General features: G+C 41.3%; 2 protein-coding genes and 1 long non-coding RNA gene across 5 annotated transcripts in view; 1 reads left to right on the forward strand and 2 right to left on the reverse strand.

The window, feature by feature from the left end:
• Window positions 1–16,633, reverse strand: part of LOC142151445 (uncharacterized) — a 404,300-nt gene that overhangs the window by 341,471 nt on the left and 46,196 nt on the right. The window lies entirely within an intron of this gene.
• On the reverse strand, window positions 361–8,545 carry GINS4 (GINS complex subunit 4). 2 transcript variants are annotated; one of them, XM_075207075.1, is made up of 8 exons: window positions 8,258–8,545; window positions 7,750–7,868; window positions 4,428–4,514; window positions 4,226–4,339; window positions 3,639–3,736; window positions 3,448–3,536; window positions 3,278–3,368; window positions 361–1,353 (listed from the first exon to the last, which is right to left on the reverse strand). In XM_075207075.1, the coding sequence occupies exons 2-8, from the start codon at window positions 7,840–7,842 to the stop codon at window positions 1,257–1,259; spliced, it is 669 nt and encodes a 222-aa protein (XP_075063176.1). In that variant the 5' UTR covers window positions 7,843–7,868; window positions 8,258–8,545; the 3' UTR covers window positions 361–1,256. The 2 variants fall into 2 exon arrangements, with proteins under 2 accessions (XP_075063176.1, XP_075063175.1); XM_075207074.1 differs by having other exon boundaries at window positions 7,750–7,852; window positions 8,246–8,545.
• CHMP7 (charged multivesicular body protein 7) overlaps window positions 8,480–16,633 on the forward strand; it is a 13,222-nt gene continuing 5,068 nt past the window's right edge. Inside the window, exons 1-9 of one of the 2 annotated variants that reach the window (XM_075207072.1) lie at window positions 8,480–8,658; window positions 12,119–12,394; window positions 13,292–13,460; window positions 13,785–13,970; window positions 14,409–14,542; window positions 15,103–15,151; window positions 15,673–15,792; window positions 16,168–16,266; window positions 16,570–16,630. In XM_075207072.1, the coding sequence (XP_075063173.1) occupies window positions 12,141–12,394; window positions 13,292–13,460; window positions 13,785–13,970; window positions 14,409–14,542; window positions 15,103–15,151; window positions 15,673–15,792; window positions 16,168–16,266; window positions 16,570–16,630 (1,072 nt within the window). In that variant the 5' untranslated portion in view covers window positions 8,480–8,658; window positions 12,119–12,140. Of the gene's footprint in view, window positions 8,659–8,888; window positions 9,025–12,118; window positions 12,395–13,291; window positions 13,461–13,784; window positions 13,971–14,408; window positions 14,543–15,102; window positions 15,152–15,672; window positions 15,793–16,167; window positions 16,267–16,569; window positions 16,631–16,633 lie in introns of those variants that run through there. The other variant, XM_075207073.1, reaches the window with a different exon arrangement.

Genomic DNA, 16,633 nt, shown 5'->3' on the forward strand with positions numbered 1-16,633 from the left:
TCCTTATGACAATGTCTGCATGCTTTTATGCACTCAGTTACTGCCATATGATTGGCTGATTATATAATTGCATCAAGGAGCAGGTTTACAGGTGTCCCTAATAAAGTGGGTGTGTGATATCTTGAGGATATAAATTAAAATGTCAATTTAGTGGCTTTAGCTCCTCATTAAGAGCTTATCTACATACTTTTATTTAATTTGACTTTTATGCCTGCACAAAAAAACAGATATAAACTAAAGAAATAAGAAGCCACTTACAGCACTTTTTTTGCAAGTGCAGAAGCGAAAGGGCACTATCCCATGGACACAGCAGCAAGGACAGACATTTGCATGAAAGTCAGATGCAAAACTCAAAACAAATACACAAAACAGATCACTTTTTATTGCATTTTCCATGTATAGTATAGAAAATTGCATCACTAGCAAATTCTGATGTCACTGAAGCACAAAGTGACCCACTATGCTAAAGTCTCTTAACACGATGGCTGCCTCCATTGTAAATGATGGCTTCAATGTCAAGTCTAAAAGGGAGGTCAAAGCCATCAAGCACGGAGTCTCTCTTGTACTTCTACTGTGTGATAAGGGTGACATCAGTGACCGAACTCGTTGCGTCCAGAAGAACTAGGCTTAGCCATAGCCGGAGAGTAGAGTCTGGAACGAATCTGTCAGCAGAGGACTAGACAGTGTCACACATGTTTAACCATCTCAAAAAAATGTCCATGTCCACAATAAATTTTCATTTTAAGGAGCACCAAAGTAGGATGAGCAAATCCAAGTTGAACATGTAACATGAACATCAGGTTACCTTGTATTTATTCATGTACGCTACACATTTATAGGTCGCTTTGGTCCTAAGGTTACTCTGGCCATAAGGAGCTGCTAAACTCTGCCCCCAAACATTAAAAGCAGGTTGTTTTCTTGCAGTCAATGTCACGTTTAAACCAAAATATAAAATATTGAGGTTTGTCTTTATAATCCTCATAACACCAGTCTCAAATTCATGCATTCTCCAAAACGTTCTTTTGGTAGAAAATGATCCCCCATGTCCATATCAGTGTGATTGGCAGCTATGTGAGCAGATGCTCGTGTAAAGTGTCCACAGATGAGCTGTACATTCTAACATTCCACTTCCTGTACAATTAGAACACTATAGAACGTTCAGCTCTTCTTGTAGCATCAGTCATTTATAGGACATCTGCCCCACACTGGCTACACCTAGTACTGCACCGTGCAATGTCCTGCAGCTTTAGGTGGTATCAGAGGAGTTTCACTGCCCCAGAGGCCACGAGAGGAGCTATTGTGCGATACCGAATAAGATGCTGAGACCCAATCTCCATGTCTATAGCGTATTCACTGGTGGAAGACAAAAGTTTTATATGTATTAAGAGCAATTCATAATCTATTATTTCAACCAGATACTGAAAGCCACCTCTCCCATTCATATGGCAATTTATTTTATTTCTGGGAGATAACAAGATTGTCAATAAACAGAGAGAACAGATGATCGCTCTCATACATAAACAAAGTTAAAATAAATTACTCATTATCTGTTACATATTCTTGTAGCTCACCAGCTGAACAAGGGAAGATTCTAGCTGGCATTTTGTAGAACGTGCTATATAAATGATAAACTAGAATCTGATTGGTTGCTATAGGCAACATCTCCACTTTTTCAAACCCGCAGTTTAGTAAATATAGCCCTTACTGAGTTCAGCATTGAAGAATTATAGGAGACCAGCTTAGGTAGGTTATACAAGGTGATAACTGTATGACTGATAGGCTGGGCTATTATAATGTTCGTTAGTCCCTTTGAATTAGTATTGAAGTGTTTATATATGCCTGGATACACACCTAGGTGGTATATTCAGTAAACAGTGGAATTGAAAAAGTGGAGATGTTGCCTATAGCAACCAATCCGATTCTAATTATTTATTAAGTACATTCTACAAAATGACAGCTAGAATGTGATTGGTTGCTATAGGCAACATCCCCACTTTTTCAAACCCAGTTTAGTAAATATACCCCCTAGAATCTAATCACTGGTGCAGATACTAAAAACATAAATATTGGTAACATACATATACACAACCCCCTCCCTCATTGCAATCCTTCCTATACATGTTATAGCCTTCCAAATGCACTACCCAACCAAGTCACACTTATACCTGCTGTTATAATCTCTTCCAACATCATTTTGTTTAGACGAATACTAGCATTTACTACGATGTTTCATATTTCTACTGCCACTCTTCATTATACGCACCTCCTTATCACCTCTAACCCCTCCCAAGTCTCCTGATCCTGCACATAAAATGCAGCCTCAGTGAGAAGCCAGTGTCATAAAATCTTAATGCTTGAAATAGCTTACATGCTGTAAGAATACGTCTTATTTCTATTCCCAACGATGACACCACTTATTGTGCGGGGTATTCAACGGAACTTTACACTTATCGGCCTGGTATAAAGCACTAGGAAAATATGTAGAACATTTTATATAAATCGGAAATATTTTGTAGACGTCTCTCCAAGTTGTAGGAGTTGCAATGAAACAAGCCCCCCACTGGAGACAATTAAGGGGTACTATATTTATGGTTACAAATATTAGAATACCTTGGAAACTACTGGGAAAGAAACCCAATCCTCTAAATTACTAATGCTTTTCAATAAATACATAGCCATTTGTTAATGGCCGCATGATTCAATTACTCCGATGATAGATGAGTTGAAACAACGAATATCAGGAATACCCCCCAGCCCAAATACAGAACAGTCTGATAAGGCATGGGATTTTTTCAGGTATGGCATTAAAGCTTATGGCTTCGGTGTATAGGGACTCAGAGACCTGTAATTTGTGCTGTGTATCACCAAGACTCCGTTATTACTGACATTGTTTTTTTTTTTTTGTTGTTTTTTTTTACCATTTCTTTATAGAATATAAAAATTAAGTTAAGATAGATACAAGAGGCAGAAATGGGATCATGCCATCACTAACAAATGTGATGGTTTTTGGTAACCATTGTTTTGTTTTTTTTCCATAATATTTTCCATGATGTTGTAATATGTTTAACCCTAAATACAGTCTTAGGAATTGCAGTGAAACGAGTGCCTACTGGAAACAGAGTGATATCTACCAAATATTTCCGATCTACATAAAATGTTATACAGTTTTCATATGTATGAAAGTTTTCCTTATATTTTCCCTGAGCCGACACCAGGTGGATAAGGTCTGGAAATCTGAATCCAATATAGAACCACAATGTGCCACTTCTTCCCCCACCTCTGCTCATCGGTCTCTGGCTCCACCAGGATGTTCTCCTGGGCCTGCTTCACCTTCAGAAACACAAACGAGTCCAGGTTTGGTTTGGGGACTACAAGAAAATTAAAAAGTCGTGAGAGACGGGGCCATCTGTCATTCAGCCTCCCATCATTTCCAAGTCTATCTCTTACCACATTTCAGCAAGTCCACCGTCTGTAAATTTGGGGGCATGTGACGGAAGGCCACGCTCTTCAGTAAGGTCTCTGTGTTTGCCATATACCTGTGCCGACGAGAGAGGTATGAGTGATGGAGGAGTACATATCCCTAATCTCTCAAGGCTGTAAAGGCGTCAGGTCACATCAGCCCTCAATATATCACTCACTCCTTGGCAAAGGCAAACTCCTCTGGGGATAAATGTGCCGGCTCTCCTTCTCCACGTGCCTTCTCCTTCTCCAGAACATGTGGGAAAAACTTCTCAATCTGACAGGAGGAGACAGAAGAGATGCTGAAAATACCACATAAGAATAAGTGATCTAAGTATGCACAGAATACTGGACTCATTGCTCTGTCTGCATAAAGACACCATCAAGTGTATATACCAACACAACATCTAGAATTGTATATTTAACAGTCATCCTGTATGTGTAAAATTCTGCAATCTCAAACGTTATGTTTTATTGTTGGATCTGCAGTAGTTATTGTAATCCCTGCTTCTGTCCCCCCAGTGTCCGTTGTTTGTCAATTATGCTGCAATTATAGGTACTCCATTATATTAACTAACTGATAGGGTTTTATAGCCTACGCCCAGCTAGATGAGACAATGAGCAAGAGGGAACTAGCTGATCTTGTAGACACAAAGTAGAGGAATTGGAGTACTTTACATTTAGAATTATTTAATGTTTTGTTAAAGTACAATCACATTTTATGTCACATACGCGAGTTAGGTTTTGTGTATTTAACACCGGATACCTTGAGCAAGCGACTGCGCAAATAACTGCTAAGCATAAATCGGATCCTCTCTATCTCCATGTGATGGAAACTGATCTTCAAATCCCCTTGTCGGGCTCGCTGCAAGTTTTGCTCCTGGAGGGATGAGAGATTAGGAGTTACCAGGAGTGACATCACATAAATAGGTAGAGCCCCCGCCTGCGTAAATCAGGAGGCACGTTACCATATGATTCAGCTGCTCCATCACACACTCCACGATCTCAGATTTACTCTCCAGGAGTTCAGGTGCAAACTTTTCATTGAGCCAAGCCTGCGGAAATAGGAAAAATAGATCACATGGGCTTCATGGTGGCTTAGTGGTTAGCACTTCTGCCTCACAGCACTGGGGTCATAAGTTCAATTGCCAACCATGGCCTTATCTGTGTGGAGTTTGTATGTTCTCCCCGTGTTTGCGTGGGTTTCCTCTGGGTGCTCCGGTTTCCTCCCACACATTTAAAAAACATACTGGTAGGTAAATTGGCTGCTATTAAAAATTTACCCTAGTCTTTCTCTGTGTGTGTGTGTGTGTGTGTGTGTTAGGGAATTTAGACTGTAAGCCCCAATGGGGCAGGGACTGATGTGCGCGAGTTCTCTGTACAGCGCTGCGGAATTAGTGGCGCTATATAAATAAATGATGATGACGATGGTTATTTTACTGGTTCATTATATAAACGTACTGTAGATAGATCAGATGTAGGTGGTAGCCTTTGGCTCTCCAGCTGTTCTGGAACTACAAGTACCAGAATGTTCTGCAAGATGAGAGCAACAGGTTGCCAGAGGTCACATACAGTGTATTCTAACAATCTGCTTACAATACTGCCACATCTGAACCAAACTCTCACAGCACGTCATGTCTCTATACAGCTTCAGCATCAATAGAGAATGTCCACAACACAAGAGAGTGGCCGTAAGTTGGTTTAAGGGCATCAAGACTTGAAATAAACAGGAAGCCCCACAAGAGTGATGGAATCACCATAATAGGTTCAAGGTGGACAATTATGAAAAGTGGTGAACACGGAAAAAGGTGTTGTAGCTCATAGCAACCAAATACTAGTCTTTCTAGTGGTGAAAACAAAACATCTAAGTGGCAGTACTAAGTTCTATCACCTTTTCCTGTATAGTCACTTTTACAACATCTTCTAGCTTGGAAAGTGTCAAGCAGGGACCAACACCAAAAGAGTAATAGTTTGAATATATCTATATCTCTCTCCCTGGAGCAGGGATCCCACTTTCGGCATTAGGTTTGTGAATAGATACAGTGATGGACGAGTGACTTGTGTATTTATCAGCAGCAAGGCCTTTATCTTCACTGTTTCCTTAAGCGGTTTCATTCTATTTACAGTAAAAAAAATAAATAAAAAAAAACACAAAAAAAACCCAACCAGAATGTGAGTGCTATTCAGCAACAATAGCTGCATAAGCTCATCAATGTAAGGTTATGTATACACCATGTAGAGGGGTTTCTGAAGCAAGTGTGGTATTTGTAACATTTGTTTAAGACCTCTACTTTTTGGCCAGTTTTATGCATATGGTGTAGTGATTTTGGTCAGATAATTCCCCCCCCCCCCCCCCCCCAAAAAAAATTCTGCAAATAACTACTTGAATACAACATGAATTTCTTAGTTTTACAAATCAACTTTCTGCAAGGTCACCAGGTTCTCATCATATAATAAAAACAAATCCGGCATGAATTTTCCTACAGACTAAGATAAAAGTTGTCCTACAGAAGAGCCAGTAAAAACATTTACAAATGTGAAATTATCCTAAAGTACCTGTATATATATATATATATATATATATATATATATATATATAGACTTTTTTTTTGACAAAGTGGACATACAAATTTCAATTAAAAATAAAAACTCAAAAGTTTCCTTTGTAATGAGAATATTCCTTTTGAAGATCCACGGGCACAGGGTTCACGCGACATTATTATTGTCAGCATTTATTTATTTATATAGTAGCATACAGGAACAGTATGGGAACTTAGTGGCCCTAGGAAAAAAACCTGAAAGTGATTTCATGTAGGTGGGGCCAAATCAATGGTAATGCAAAACTAGGCATGGTTAGCATATCATTCATTATTCCTAGTCACTTCAGCCAATGCTACACACAATGGTAGGCGGAGTCACAACAGCAGCAACCATTTCAGGGACCTATGTGCAATACAAGCAGCATTCCAGAGGCCGATATACAATACAGAGAGCATAAAATAAATGTTAATAAATCTAAGTGATTGCCATACACTTTACATACACACTAGGTAAGGGGCGAGCGACTAAGATGTTGGTATATTCATGTATACACGGAGTATGGTCTTGGTCATTGAGACCTCTATCGGTGTCAGTGACTCCGATCCTGGTAAACATACTGATAAGGGTGTCGCAGGAAGATCTCACCCTCCACACAAATACTTGAGACAAGGCCATGCAGATGTTGACATCCTTGTCGGCCTGTCTCAGCCACTTCTTATTGAGGCCTAGTTACAGAGTGCTGATGGCGGAGGCCCTGTTATTGCTGAGAGTCAGCAACCTGTTGTAGTTAGCTAGTTCCTCGCCGGAGGATTTCCCTTCTGGATTGCCAGATAGGAGGAGGAAGAGGGAAATCTGCAACTCGAAGCTTCTTCTGTGGAGGGAAGGGATGCTCACCTGGTGCTGGAGGTTGAAGGAAGTGTAAGCCAGTTTCTGTGTCGTCATCCACCATGGTTAGTGGCCGACACAGGGGGAGATGGAGCTGGAGAAGAGGAGCCCTGTGCAGTGCTCCTCAGCAGGGATCTCTCAGTTCTCAGCCTGTCTCTCTCATGACTGTCTCTCACAGCTGCCTCTATAATAGCTCTGAGCTCATCTCTCTCACAAGGGTCTCCCTCTCAGCTCTCAGTCAACAAGTCTCTCACAGCAGCCTCTTTCACAGCTCAACTGGTCTCATCTCTCAGCTCCATCTCTCACCTCTTCGTCACTCTGCTTGTGTGCGTTACAATATTACAGAGAACTATAGAGAGTGGATCAGGAAGTTTATAGTTAAAATGATATATAGTGAGGAAGCTGTGCATTTTCTCGTCCCTATAGACAGGTAGTCCAAGCACATACAATACACTTATGTGCCAGATGACCAGCGCTCTCAGTTGGGTCCAACAGACATTTTTTCTCACTTTACCTCTAAGAGGGAAATTTAAAGCGAGGTCTCACGGGATGTTCAGTACCTAAAACATTGATGATTTTTGCACACACCTCACAGAGGTACCGCGATGTCTGGAAGTGTGTGCAGCAGGACCTAGCACCAATTTAATTTCATCCTAAGTGTATATCAATCTACAGACTTGCTATATGGTAAAAATAGAGTAACACAGGAATGGTCGACTATCGACAAGTTATTGTGAAATTAGATCTACTAGGATGCTCTGCAACAACTGAAGCACTGTAGTTCTCCCTGCACTACAAACAAGACAATACACATGCCAATTACATTTGCACTACACAACTGATAAGCTCCACACAATGTCTCACCTCTTCCAGTTTGCTGATGAGCTCCGGAGGAGTAAGGACCTCCTCACTCCCTGCATCCGAGTCCTGATCAGAAATGCCTGGCTCATCTTCCATGATGCAGAGCCTTCCCTGCCTGTCACCTGAGAAGAGATAGATTGTATCATTACTGGGGTCTTGGAAGAAAAGCAGATATAGATTGTCACACATGATAGGCACAGAGCATGCACAGTATACTGGATGAAGCAGAGGGGGCACAGGGACCGCAGACAGGGTGCTGCACAGCGAGTGCAGGGACCGAAGACAGGGTGATGCACAGGGGGCGCAGGGACCGCACACAGGATGATATATAGGGCACACAAGGATCGCACACAGTATGATATATAGGACACACAGTATGATACATAGGGCACACAAGGATGATATGATATATAGGACACCCAGGGATGATATATAGGACACACAGGGATAATACATAGAGAAGACAGGACTATACGTAAGGTGATATATGTGGACATACAGCGTCAGTCACCTGCCAGTCTTGGGGGTACCCGCAGACCCTCACCGCCCACACTCCGCTCAGTTTTGCCGCCAAATTAGACCGTGACGTCACCGGGAAGAGGGAGGAGTTACACTAAACACCTCATACATATTGATAAGTGGTACAACTCTCCGGGGTGTGGGAACTACTCAGTGAGGGTATTAGTGAAGCCTCCTGGTATCACCATGGTAATGCTAGCGTCTGTATATGTCACGTCTCCAAAGCACCGCGAACGCTTTCCGGTTTGTACCGTCGGAACGCCGCCTGTCATCCAGCAGAGGGCGCCTAAGCAACGCACGGAGACGCTCTATCTCCATCTCCTCTCTATGGTTCCTACTCTGCGACGGGGTCTGGGAAGTGTCAAACCGAAAGTAAAATCTGCAGTCTGGGGGGTATGATGTCCTACTTTTTATCTGTGTACTGTATATTATGCTCAGTGTGCTATATCCTCGTTATGTGCATATAATATATTTACTGTGTGCCAGAGGCTGACATCTCAGCTGGCTCTACCCTTCTAATCATTGCCCCTGTTCCTTCTCTGTCTCATCTCTTTCTGTCACTCCAATATATAACTTCTCGTGTAGGGAATGGATTAAGTAAATGGATCTTGGTTTTGTGTCCTATCCATACTGTAACAGAGCAGGATATTATTGCATTCAGCTGAACATTTCTGGATAAAACATGTGCTTTGGAAATTCAAGCAGTCAATAAGTCTCCCAGTTTCCTAGTCTAACAACATAATCCCTGTGGTTGTCCAGGTAAGGCATCACAATGCATGTATTTACTAGTACAACGCACGTAAATGGGAGTGACATTGGAACCCATTCTTTACAATGTCGCCATGCCCCCTGGCATTCAGGAATGTTGTGGATTTTAGGTGCAGCATGCTCCATTTGTTTGTGTTCATCATCAACATTTATTTATATAGCGCCAGCAGATTCCGTAGCACTTTACAATTGGACACAAACAGTGATAAAACAATACTGGGTAATACATACAGATAGGTAAGAGGGCCCTGCTCACAAGCTTACAATCTATGGGACAATGGTTTGATACACAAGGGTAAGAGCTACATCTTGTTGAATATTTGTCCAGTTAGAATGCAAAGGTTACAAAGTATTCAGTGGGCTGTGTGATCAGTAACCAAACAATGTTGGTCAGAGGGTTGTTGTCTTGTGTTAGCTGTGTAGAGGGTGGTAATAGGGTAAACTAGGGAGATTAAGAGGGTGGTTGATGAATATTAGAAGCTTGTCTGAAGAGGTGGGTTTTCAGAGAATGCTTGTGGGTTTTCAGAGAATGCTTGAATGTTTGAAGACTAGAGGAAACTCTTATGGTGCAAGGGAGTGAATTCCATAAACTTTGTGCAGCCCAATAAAAGTCCTGTAACCAAGCATGAGAAGAAGTGATGACCGAGATCTTGTGCAGAACGGAGATGTCGAGTTGGTAGATATTTTAAGACAAGTGAGAAGATGTATGTCGGTGCAATTTTGTTGATGGCCTTGTATGTTAGTAGAAGAATTTTATATTGGATTTGTTGAAAAACAGCCAACCAATGTAGAGACTGACAGTGACTCAGCAGATGTAATTTGCAAGAAAATCAATCTAGCCGCTGCGTGCAAAATAGATTGTAGGGGCTCAAGTCTGATTTTGGGAAGACCAATAAGGAGTGAATTACAGTAGTCGATGTGGAAGATGATGAGTGCATGAATTAAAGTTTTTGTAGTGTCTTGTGTGAGATATGTATGTATTCTGGAAATGTTTTTTAGATGTATGCAGCATGATGTGTATATATAGAGTTGATGTGGGGAACAAAGGATAATTGTGAGTCAAGGATTACACCTAGGCAGCGAGCTTGCGGGGTAGGATTTATGGTCATGTTGCCAACAGAAATAGAAATGTCAGGCAGTAAACTGCTATTGTTGGGTGTGGATATTATTAATTCTGGTTTTTGAAAGATTGCGTTTGAGTTGGCGAGAGGACATGCCAGATGAAATGGCAGAAAGACAGTCAGTAACGCAAGACACAGATGGTGAGAGATCAGGGGGCCTATTTATTAATCCCTCAATTGGCGTCTATTCCCTGAAAACAGCAGTTTTAGGGGATTAGACGCCAATTCAAGTATTTGCCTCATCTATCAATAGTGCATCGCAGCAGATATAGATATCTGCTGCTTTGCACTTTTTTTTCGTAATACATAGCAGTCCGCATAGATGTCTATGGGGATTGCTATGTACCACAATTTAACAATAAATAGAAATGGTTTAACACATATGGTAATGTACTCCAGCTCAGGCTGACGTACATTACCATTTCTGCTATTTTTCAGCACTGTTCAACTCTGCTCTGAAGAGCATGTGTGGAGGGATCACATGATCCCTCCGTTACACTCTGTTCTCTGCAACACTGAAGTTCAGAGAAGTTTTCAGATGGATCATGCGCACAAGACTTCTGTGGATCGCAAAGCAGCTTCGGGAAGGAAGAGGCAGTGGAAAGGTAAGTTTTTAACTTCACAGGAACAGCAGTTTTTCGTGACTGCTGCTACTGTGGAGATTTTTTAATAAATATGAGAAATAGTTCAATCCTTATCAATGCGATAAGGATTGAAGACTATCTTTCATTTTATGCGGCTGTTGATAAATGTTTCTCCCAGGAGAGGATAGATAGATTTGGGTATCATCCGCATAGAGATGATATTGGAATTGAATGGAGCTTATTTGTTTTCCTAGAGAAGTGGTGTAGATGGAGAATAGCAGAGGACCTAGGACTGAGCCTTATGGTACTCCAGCTGATAAAGGAAGCGGAGCAGAGGTGGATCCAGAGAAATTAACACTGAACGAGCGATTAGATGGGTAGGATGAGAATCGGGATAGGACAGTGCCTTCAAGACCTAGGGATTGTAGCGTTTGTATGAGGAGAGAGTGGTCAACAGTGTCATCAGTGCAAGTCCAATATATTAACGTATACTATACGTAACTATACTAGAGTGCTGTTTATAAATTTTTTAAGCATAAGCACCAGTGCTCGCCATCTACAGTGTGTCAAAGGTGTTCTTGTTTGACCTCTAGTGTGACTGGAGCTTGGTCAAATGCCGGGGATATAAGACCTAAGGCAGAAAGAGGTAATCTATTTACTATCTGAAGTTTTAGCTATAGTATTTCCCTCATTTCTTGGAACAATCCTAAATGTTTAAGATTGGTTCCTGGTATTGTCCCTGTTGTACAGTAATGACCACCTGCACACTCAAATTCCTGCTTCAGGCATGTTGGCTGTAAATTTTCACATTCATCATTATTCTATGGACTTTATAGCTTTAATATTTATTGAAGAAGAGTATTTAAAATGCAGGAAAGATTATAATAAAATTAATTGAATTTGTTTAATGATGGGGATTATAATGCTGCAAGGTCTTCCAGATAAGTATTGCTTGTGACGCGGTTTTATACAGTGGCTGAGGGACAAAGTTTCCATGGAAAGTATTTTAAAATGTTCACAACTATGGATAGGTAACTCAGGGAACAGTACAAAATGTTTTTCAATTGTTTTTGAAAACCATAAGCCTTTCTGTATTCTCACCTCTCTACATCTCTGTCTCTATTATGCTGAGTTGTATTTTTTTCCCCAGTCTTTCAGCCTAACTTTCTTAGGTTATTTTAATTTGTAAACCTTTGTATGTGAATTTTGTCTAACCTCTGAGATTTATTACTCTTTGAACTAATGAAGAGATTAGTATCCTCCAATTTTTTTTAGAGAAAAATGCATTGTAGTCAGGTAAAACAAACACACAAAAATCCTTAAACACACTACTTGGACATTTTTAATTAAACTGATATAGATATTTCTTTCACTTTTTAGGTTCACCCCTTGATCTAGGGTTATGATGGCACCTCCTTATCCCTTGGACTGGGAAGACGATGAGCGGATGTCCTTTTTGTTCTCTGCCTTCAAGCAAACTAGGGATGTGGACAGTGCTGATTGGGACAGTAAGATGGCTTTTTGGATCCCCCTGATTGTTGAACATGCCAAGGCACAAGGACTCCTCAGTGTCACACTGCGCCTGCTGAAGATGCACTTCACCCGCAAGGGCTGTGCTCCCTTGGGCTTGGAAGCAGTCATGCAGGAAATGCTCAGGTGAGGACCAGGTGCTGGTTGTCACAGTTAGAAAGGACTAGTGCTAGAGAATTGGCTGCTAACCACAGAGAGATACACAGAAGTGATGTCAGAAGGGTAATTGCCATTCTCTGGTGGCACATAGTAAAGGAGAACGCTGGGGGGGGAATGAAAATCCCATAATTAGGAGACCTGCAGGAGCTTCACTTCCCTGCTGATTCTTGCTGAAACTTGAAAGTACACAGTATCCAATGAATGCTGTTAATGCACAAGCCATGCAGCCGTCCATCTGGTTATATTGAGCGCTGTTTTGCGCCGCCTGTGTACTTAAATTTAAAATTGGATGCTGGAATATGATTGAAGACCATAGGAGCTCAGAATCGCTGCCATTTCAACTCCAGTGTTGTATATTGTTCGTGTTCTACTAAGGATGAGACCGCGAGATAATCTGTTTCAATGATTGATCATAAATTATACTAATTTATGCACAGTTTGGATATAGTGGACAACTTGATTACCAATAGATCAGTGCACTGGTCAGAACTTTTATATTGACTTAACGCTTCCATATACGCGTTCCAATTCCAAGTGACAACATTTGCCTTGAGAAAGTCTGTAAGTGAACCCTTGTGATATTAGTGATGTGTATTTGAATATCCATTCAATATCCGTTTTTATTGTTTGTACATTTAATTTGAAGCATCTAATATTTTTATATTATATATTTTTATTGTTTTTATTAATTATTTTCATGTCTGGTCATTTATGGTTCGCTTTGTAGTTAATAAAGTTTGATTTATCATTTTATCCCATGAACTCCTTATTCGGGATTGGTGTCTCTTTTTCCAGCGCTGATTTTTTTTCTTTTTTGCATACTGCTTCCTCCACATTTACAATGTGCCTATTCTATTGTGGCAGGCGGGGTGCCCTGCAGATTGAGTCGGATTATGTGTCGGGTATCGCCAGTGGTTGGATCTCATGGGGCATGAGACAGCTGATCATCAAACCTCTACGCTGGACAGTGGGGGCAGTTCTAGGGGGGCAGATAAACCCGGACGCGGTGTTTGTGGTTCCCGAAGTGATTAAGGTACATAATGTTATAGGATGTTGTTCATTGTAAGTCTTCAGAACTCTCCTAGCTTGGTCCGTTACACTGAGATAAAGGTGGTGAGTTCATACAATATTACAGTACCATAAAAACACCATATAAAGTGTGGCCCCTGACAATATGTGGTTAGTTATTTTTGAAATACTGTGTTGGTCACAAGTTTTCCTAGTCAGGAGCAGCTTGTATAAGAAAAATTAAATATTTATGTCTTATTCCAATATATGAAGACTATTCAGTGCAGAATGTTGATTGTTGCTGTACAGTATCATAATACAATACAGCCCCTTATTTCTCGCCCTCCAGGACCAGGCCGAGCTGGTGCTACAGACGTATCAGTCCTCTCCTCTGAGCTCTGTCTCTTTGCTGAGTGAGGACGACGTCTATGGGCTCTGCAAAGAGCTGGTTACCAGTCAGACTGCACTGAAGTTGGTTCTGCTGCAGCTACAGAGAGACAAGAAGATTTGTGTGCTGCAGAGAGACGGAGAAACGGTGAGAAGCACAGAGTACACTGTTTAGTCTGGTCTGACTTTCATGTCCATTCATAACATCAATTTATTTCAAGCATGCTCGAATGAGCCAAACTACACTTATAATAGTGGGTAACCTTACGCTCTATATTTCTCTTTCACCCTTTGCTTACTGTTTGATTTTTTTTTTTAAAAGAACTCTCTCAGTTCTATTTTTCACTATCTTTGCCTGGAGCCCAGGTTTCTGGGGATAGAGCTCAATTACTGAGACCTATAAGTAACCTTTTTATTTTTTTGTGTTTATGGCATTACAAGCAGTTGTGCTAAGGTGCGATTAGTCAGCCATTTAATCACTGTTGCCTTTTATTGATAGAAGGATGCAAGTTACAATGTTTGGGACAGGTGACAATGTCCCTTTCAGTATCACAGTTCTGATGCTGATCTTTCTGCTACCTCCCAGCTGGTGAAGTTCATACAGGGAGGAACAGCTTATGTGGCTCCTATCGGAGAGATAGATCTGGGCGTTTATGCATTACGGAAGAGTGAGAAGCTGCTATCGGAGAAACTACAGGGTGTGTGTGAGGAATCGGACAGGTGAGCGTCACTGGCTACCTTTTCACTTTGTAGTTACTGTAAATTTTCAGGTCACGTGGGAAGGTAAATTTTCAATTAACTGCACTGTACAATGCCTTGTTTAATATACACAATACATTGCACACCTAAACCTGACCATTAAAGAGTTCTAGTCAGCTGCACATAGACAAGAACTAAAGCAAAGATATTTGTTCAGTCGGATATGTTTACTGTGTATTACAGCCATATCCTTATTGCATGCCTGCACGCAGGCGGCGTCTTGTGGACACATCATATGGAGCATGCTCAATGTGCTCCAGAGGGCAGTCCTGCATCCTCAGGTGTAGGAAGGTTACACATTGGCTCCCTATGACCACATGAGATTAATGTCACAGGACATGCTGCCTACACCAATGGCTAATTTAAATAATGGCTTAAAGCAGAAAGTACTAAGCAGGGCAGGTTTAAGCCCGTTTTTCTCAAGAATAGTCTGTGACTAACTGTAGATTACTTTTACTCAGACTTGCTGTTAATATTAGATATTTCACAATGATACAACTTTCATTCTTCTCTGCCCCCAGACTGAGGGAGGAGGCTAAAAGCTTTAACAGAGCTGGGAATAAGCAGCAGGTGAGTCTTGGCAATGACTGAAGTGTGCGCCATTTAACTGTGAATTATTACAATCTCTCAGTTTTATTCTCATCTACATTACAATGTAGCACAATGTGGGTCTATGTATTTGCTGAGAACAAGTAACTGGTGTTGGGGACTGCTAAGAAATGATCCATTGTGTAACGTGCACCATAGGCAGCCAATGTGAGAGGGTGCATGAATTGGCTTGGAGTCTATCTATGAATGAGAGAAGACTGTCCTCTAGTATCATGTTCTAGGAGATAAGTAACTGCTCTGGCAGAGACCTTACGGAGCCCCAGACACTCTACATCACAACAACGAGCCACATGGTACGTCAGCACAGACCGTGTGGATTGCACTAAAGTGCACACTTCTTAGGGTTTATTTATATAAACAGTCACATAGGCATAAAGCACACATACACAATGTTACTAAATATGTGCAATGTGTTCTTGTATGTTCTGTCTCTATTCCCTTGTGTCTCTGTCACTCAGTCTCTTCTCTGGCTCACTTGTTAGGCACTGCGATGCCTGCGGCGCAGGAAACTGTCGGAGCGACGGGTGTCAGAGCTGCAGAACAAGCTGGATACTGTGCAGAGCACCCTGGAGAGAATATCGATGGCGGAGACTGACCGCAAGGTGACATCATACACTAGAGAGCTTTACACACTCAGTACAGACTAAGGAAACTTGTCAGTCTATACTTTTCTGTCCTACAGTGCTCTTTATTCAACCTGTAGAATTCAACTGTAGTCCAAGAGCCTGATGGCTAATGATTGAGAGCTGCTTCAAAATGAACAAGATTGCTGTAGCTGCAAAATTATAGATAAACCAGATCTGCATTCCCATTGTTTTCATGTACTGGTGTGGATCACACAGCAAACAAACTGTAGCCCTGCGGCCATAGAGTCAGTTCAGTCCAATTCTGTATTTCGGCGGTAGCCTCTTATTTTTTCTTCTTTTAAACTAATTATTTTTCTTTTATGAATAAAATTGTTTGTTTGTCAATCATAGGTGGTGTCTGCGTACCAGATGGGAGTCTCTGCTCTGCGTTCAGCCCTTAAAGACGTCAGTCTGGAGAAGACAGAAAGTTTGGTGGAACAGATTCAGGAGGTAGTATGACTGAGGTTACATTTATAGTGTTTGCAGGTCTAGGATTCTCCTGCTGTTCATTACCATAAATAATTCCCAGTCTGTAGGGATTAAGTACAGTTCACGGGGGACACGAGGCAGCATTCTTTGCATTGCCATTTCTAGATATTCATTAGACAAATTAAGTTGTATCATATGTCCTTTGTGTGATGTTCAGCCATGTGTCTCGCTCTGCCAGTCTCTACATTCGCTCCCTACTTGTCTGATTCTAAGGGCAAAATTTAATGTGTGACTAAACAAACTGACCTTTGCCTTTTGTTGCAGTTCTGTGACCTTCAAGATGACATCAGCCAGACTCTGGCCGGAGCAGGATCCGGCGATCTTGGTA

Source organism: Mixophyes fleayi, chromosome 4 (assembly GCF_038048845.1).
Source record: "Mixophyes fleayi isolate aMixFle1 chromosome 4, aMixFle1.hap1, whole genome shotgun sequence".
Taxonomy (NCBI): Eukaryota; Metazoa; Chordata; class Amphibia; order Anura; family Limnodynastidae; genus Mixophyes; species Mixophyes fleayi.

Bases quoted from the DNA above. Each gene is read 5' to 3' on its own strand.
- GINS4 (XM_075207075.1), bottom strand. From the start codon at position 7,842: ATGGAAGATGAGCCAGGCATTTCTGATCAGGACTCGGATGCAGGGAGT. The intron at 4,515-7,749 runs GTGAGACATTGT...CTATTTCCGCAG, and splicing joins TCATCAGCAAACTGGAAGAG to GCTTGGCTCAATGAAAAGTT. The intron at 3,737-4,225 runs GTATCCGGTGTT...TCCTCCTGTCAG, and splicing joins TGCGCAGTCGCTTGCTCAAG to ATTGAGAAGTTTTTCCCACA.